Below are 6,000 nucleotides of genomic sequence, written 5' to 3'. Positions count from 1 at the left end.
CTGAGCTCCTGTATCTCAGGATATCCTTCACTTGGGACGCTTTCCCACCTCAGAGTTGTAAGGTGCCTGAGTTCCTGTGTCTCGGAATGCCCTTCCATTGGGATTCCTTCTCCCCAGAGCTGTGTAGTTCTTGGGCTTTCGAGTCCCAGGATACTCTTCACTTCTAGCAGAAACACCTATACTTTTCTTCTGGACCCCATCCTCATGTTTGAGCCCTCCCTTACACTCAACTCAGTTAGTCTTTTCCTGCCAACTCTTTAGCCATAAACTCATTATCATCCCCTCTCACTCATCCTCTAAGAGCCTATATCTCACCATGAATCCCTTCTCATGTATTGTCAATTATCCTTCCCCACAGGCCACAGACTAGTTCATAGATGGCAGCCTCAACAACGACAACAACAACAACAACAACAACAACAACAACAACAACAACAACAAGAAAACTCTCATGAGCAGTTGGATATGCCATTATTCAATGATGCCCTCATTTCTTTTTTTTCTGTTTTTTTTTTATTATTAACTTGAGTATTTCTTATGTACATTTCGAGTGTTATTCCCTTTCCCGGTTTCCGGGCAAACATCCCCCTAATCCCTACCCCTCCCCTTCCTTATGGGTGTTCCCCTCCCAACCCTCCCCCCATTGCCGCCCTCCCCCCATAGTCTAGTTCACTGGGGGTTCAGTCTTAGCAGGACCCAGGGCTTCCCCTTCCACTGGTGCTCTTACTAGGATATTCATTGCTACCTATGAGGTCAGAGTCCAGGGTCAGTCCATGTATAGTCTTTAGGTAGTGGCTTAGTCCCTGGAAGCTCTGGTTGCTTGGCATTGTTGTACATATGGGGTCTCGAGCCCCTTCAAGCTCTTCCAGTCCTTTCTTAACTCACACAACTGTCATTGAGGACAACCAAGTCCATTCATCCCCATACCACTTCTCCATAGGCAGAATTGACAGCTCTCATAACGGCTTTCCCCATAGCCAAAAAATAAAGCAGTTGACATTTATATTGACTGCAAGTATACCTATAACTATCCACTATAGCATTCTAATCTGAAGACAGGGAGATTCCAAACACAAAGAGGAAAATCCATTACCAATGCTACTCAGAAACTACTAGGGAAAGCATTGCTATGTGCTACTCTCTCAATAGTTCGCTGCAGGGGACACCAAAAGGATAGACAATATATTTTTCTGGATTCTAATATGGACAATAAACTGGCCATGGAAGCTACTCTCACACACATGTGGATTTCAAGAAGTTGAAAGTACCACAAAGCCACCTGCCTTCCCATGTAATGGTAACCGTGACACTAAAACTTACTTAATCTGTGTTCCATCACAGAACAGTTAGATGGAACTGACACCAATGCTTCCTTTCTTTTACTCCTTCCTGAAGGACTTGCAAATGGTTGGTGTCAAGACCTCAGACACCCTTTACGAACTCTATTCAGGACACTCTAGACCTAATCCAGTTTTTCTCTACCTGCCTTTATTGCCCCCACCCACAGTGATATTCTGCAACACTTGGATCTTATTTAGAAACTTTATTCCTTTGCTTCTGTGGATTTACTGCATAAGATCCCCAATGCCTGGGGTTTGGGGATAGGAGCTCCCCCTGGCTCTTTTTTATCTGACCATCATTACAACAGCAGGGTTTATCTGATTCTATCCCTTCTTCAGAACCCTCTCCCCATTATTTTTTCAAACATTTTTAGGGAGGAGAGAGAAAAGGAAGTTTTGGGCCATTTAGATGGCACTCTAACATTTTGGCAACTGAACAGCACCTCATCCTGCTGGTCTGTGAATCATGCCATGAATCTTCATCAACAGAAACAAGCAACACTATAGCTATGTACAGTAGGAGTGGGAAGAGTAGAGAAGGGTGGTAGGGAAAAAAGTCCAATAAGGTAGCCAAAAGTCCAGTTACACATACAGCCAAAGCCTGTATCTTCCAACAGAGGCGTTTGTATATCTATACACATTGCTTCTCTATTCATAGACGCTAAGAAATGGAATCAGCCTACATGTCTATTAACTGGTGAATGGAAAATGAATATGTAGCACATATGCATAATGGAATTTTACTCAGCTGTAAATGTAGTTCAATGGTTGGCATATTTGCCTACAGATGATAGCCCAGATTCAATTACTAGTATCACCAAAAAAGAAGGAAGATAAGAGTTCCAATAGTCTTCTGCTGTTGCAGACATTACTTGACAGATTGTAAGAAAACTCTAGAGGTGGGACTGAGAAAAAGGCTTTGGCATAGGGGATGCTTAATTCCTTTCCTAACAAAGTAACTGCTCCAGTACACATCATAGCAGAGATTAGGCAAGGAGGAGAAAAGGACTTCTTGCAATTTTATGAAGAAAGATTGGATAATTGTTTGATGCTTGCATTTATAGAAAACCTTGATTTTATAATTAAAAATGTCTTTTGGTTGGGGATTTAGCTCAGCGGTAGAGCGCTTGCCTAGCGAGCGCAAGGCCCTGGGTTCGGTCCCCAGCTCCGAAAAAAAGAAAAAAAAAAGTCTTCTTTTGGTAGACAATAAGGTTCAAAAAAGATTCTAGTGTTGTTTTCGTTTTCAAATATAGATGGTAAAGAGCTGCCTCTTGAAGGGCTTACTTCTCCACTTTTTACCACTGAAGCAAATTCAAATAAAGTATCTGAGATTGAAACTATTAAGCATTTGTTCTAACATACTATCAGTTGCTCTGGCTCTGAGCTTTTGAGGCCTGCCTGGGGAGGAGAATTAGGGGCCCATTTTGGATTGAGCACTCTCTCCAGGATGATCCTTCTAAAGACTCTCTTAATAGTTCACACCTAGGTGAATTCCTCCTCCTCTGAGGAGAAACTGGGTAAGTGAGATCCTGAAACAGGCTTTACTAGGTTGGAAAATAACCTTCTTGGGCTATGCATGGGGTGCCTCAGCAATAAGAGGGGACATGAGTCATTCTAGTAAACATTGTATTTTATTAATTTTTTAAACAAATATAACAAAACAATTTCTTTTCTTTCATAAAAGTTATTTAAAATTTTTAAGTTTCCACAACTATCAGTTTAGTAAAATAGAGAAAAATATTAATGAAAAGTTGACAAGCATAAGATAAAGGAATATATGCATCCTATGTGTATGTCTGCCCAGCCCTGACAGCTGCTGTCAGAGGTCCTCAGCTGAATAATGCACAATTCAAAAGATCCTCTAGATCTTTCATGCTCAAAGGAGGGATTTTGGCGACTTCAAAGTAGGTCCTGCAAAAGGAAGAGAGGTCTGCTTAGAGGAAAATAAGCCAAAGAAAAACAGGCTCCACAGAAGAAATAGCACATTAGAGCCTCTGGCTTCCTATCTGTCTTTAACTGTAGGTAGAAAGGAAGGTGTAAAGTTTCTGAATCCTCTTTTTAAACTGAGATTTGTCTAGGCCCACTGTTTTCAAGGTTTCTTATGAATGAGTATAAAGTCCTCTTTAACTGCAGTTTGGTACTTACTCTTCAGAGTACTTCTCAAACACATTTTTGAGCACAGTACGGGATCGGAAGTTCAGCAAATGGTTTAGCTTCCTGACTAAGATATGGAGTTCAGCCAGCTGGTAGCCAGTGGAATATTCCAGTGAAGGAACCTGGCAAAAAGAAGAATGAACATTAATTTCTATTATTGGAAGTATACCCTTGACTCCAACACTGTTTTTCAAGTCCAAACGTCCCATCTCTGGTTTAGGCACGGAGATTCTCAACACATTTCAAATACTCATACCATACAGATACTGACTAAAAATTATAGGCTAGCACCTAAAAGAATAATTTTAAGCACAAACTTCAAAGATGATTATGTTCAAGTGTTATCATTTATATGAGCCTTAATTAACTAGCCCTAATTAGTTCATGGATGCTAAAATCCACTAAAGAGCAAAGAATAGGCTTTAGAATTTTATCCCAAACATATCATATGCATTCCTTTAGTGCCTTCACATCTTTTCAGTTAATACTTTGTCCACATTAAATATCTCCTCTCGTGAGTTTCTATTCATCTTTCAAGACTGAGCTTAAAAATTACCTTTTAGTGTGGGCAGAGAGTGAAATATATGAAAGTAGATGGGAGGGATGCTGAGGATAAAAAGCTTTAAATGAAGATGGTGGTAGGGGTGAAGGAAATTAAGTGTGAGGGAATTAGTTAACTAAAACTAATAATATATGAAAAGCCATATAGAAACCCAGTAAGTTGTGAGATAAAGTTAAAATATAATTTAAAAAATACTTTGAACAACAACAACAACAACAACAACAACAAAGTATTAAAAGCTACAAGGAAAACAAAAACAAAAACTGAAGTCGCATATAAAGGAAAATCCATGAGAATTACAGCTGACTTCTCAATGAAATTTGAAAACCAGAAGAACCTGGAATAATGCTTCAAATTCCCAAAAGAACATGATCCTTCATCTTACCATACTCAAAAGAAATATCTGCTATATTTAAAGGAGAAAGACAGACTTTCCAAGACACAAACATCTTTTAAAATATCTCCAACAAAGATAACATAGGAGAAACATAGGAAACAATATTTGGGGCTGAAAAGAGCAATGAGCATAGCCAAGAAACTGAGGACAGAAACACAAAGCCATAATGACTAAGATACAAAATACTGCTTGACACACAAACAACAACTCCAAAATCAACAACACAATGACCACAATTAACAAACATTTCAAAAATAACTTTAAATATCAATGGCCTTAATTTTCCAATAAAAAACACTGGCTAGCTGAACAGAAGAAACCAAATCCACCCATTGTCTTCAAGAAACACATCTTTAAAGATAGCCAGCACTTTGAATTAAAGATAGAAGTACTCTACTCAAGTTGGAGCAAGAAGCAAGGAAAGATTATTATTCTAATACCCAACAACACAGACTCCACACTAAAAGTAATCAGAAGAGATAAAAAGGAGCAATTCATTCCAATCAAGGGAACAGTAAACAAAAAAAAGACATTATTATCCTATATATGCGACAAACCTTGGGGTACACAATTTCATTTAAGAAAAGTTACTACTGTATTTAAATACAGATTAACTTTATAACCCAATAATAACAATGATAGGTGGCTTCAATATCCCACTTTCTCCAATAGACAAGTCATCTGCATAAGAACTAAACAGAAAATTATTAGAAATAAATGACAGCCTATATCAAATACAGATATATAGAGAATATTCTACCCAAGTACTTAAGAATACCTACATTCTACTCCGCAGCATATGGAAGCTTCTCTAACATTGGTCACATGCTGGGGCACAAAACAGATCTTTCAATATTCAAAAAGATTGAAATCACTCCTTATATCCAATTTGACCACAATGAAATAAAACTTAAAATTGAGAGAAAAAAAAGAACCTCTCTAGTAAATATGCAAAGTCAGGGATATTAAGTTACATACACATTGCTTAATGATTAATGAGTCAAAGAAGATATCAAAAAGGAAAACACTTCTTAGAACTAATCATAAAACTTAGTCTATGGCAACAAAAAAATCAGTGCAGAAACCAATGAAAAAGAAAAAGAAAAAAAACAAAAATAATACAAATAAGCATCGAACTTAAAAATGTTTTGGGGGTTTTTGTTTGTTTAATTTTGTATTTTGTTTTAGAAGATAAAACAAGATTGGTAGGCCCTTGGAATAACTAATCAAAAGAAAAAGAGGACTTGAATCAGAAATGAACAGGGAAATACTACAATAGATACCAGAGAAATTCAGGGTTATTAGGGAAATACCTTTAAAAAAAAAACCTGTGCTCTATTAAGCTGAAAATCCTAAAACAAATGGGTGAGTTTCTATATTCAGCCAAACCACTAAAATTAAGCCCAAAAATCAAATATCTGAATAGATCCATAACAAATGAGAAATTAAAATAATAACAAAAAGCCTCTCAGCACCTCCTCAAAAAGGTCCAGAGGCGCATGGACTCACCATGGAATTCTACCAGACATTCACAGATATACAACTAA

At 37.7% G+C, this 6,000-nt stretch overlaps 1 protein-coding gene across 2 annotated transcripts in view; it reads right to left on the bottom strand.

The window, feature by feature from the left end:
* Positions 1-2,955: 2,955 nt before the first annotated feature.
* Positions 2,956-6,000, bottom strand: part of Ccnb3 (cyclin B3) — a 64,887-nt gene continuing 61,842 nt past the window's right edge. For both annotated transcript variants that reach the window (NM_001401153.1, XM_063280057.1), the window contains exons 12-13: positions 3,486-3,616; positions 2,956-3,251 (exon numbers count right to left, since the gene is read on the bottom strand). In NM_001401153.1, the coding sequence (NP_001388082.1) occupies positions 3,170-3,251; positions 3,486-3,616 (213 nt within the window). In that variant the 3' untranslated portion in view covers positions 2,956-3,169. The remainder of the gene's footprint in view (positions 3,252-3,485; positions 3,617-6,000) is intronic.

This window comes from Rattus norvegicus, chromosome X (genome assembly GCF_036323735.1).
Source record: "Rattus norvegicus strain BN/NHsdMcwi chromosome X, GRCr8, whole genome shotgun sequence".
NCBI lineage: Eukaryota > Metazoa > Chordata > Mammalia > Rodentia > Muridae > Rattus > Rattus norvegicus.
The sequence above is the reverse complement of the archived record's forward strand: the minus strand, read 5'-3'. Positions and strand labels throughout refer to the sequence as shown.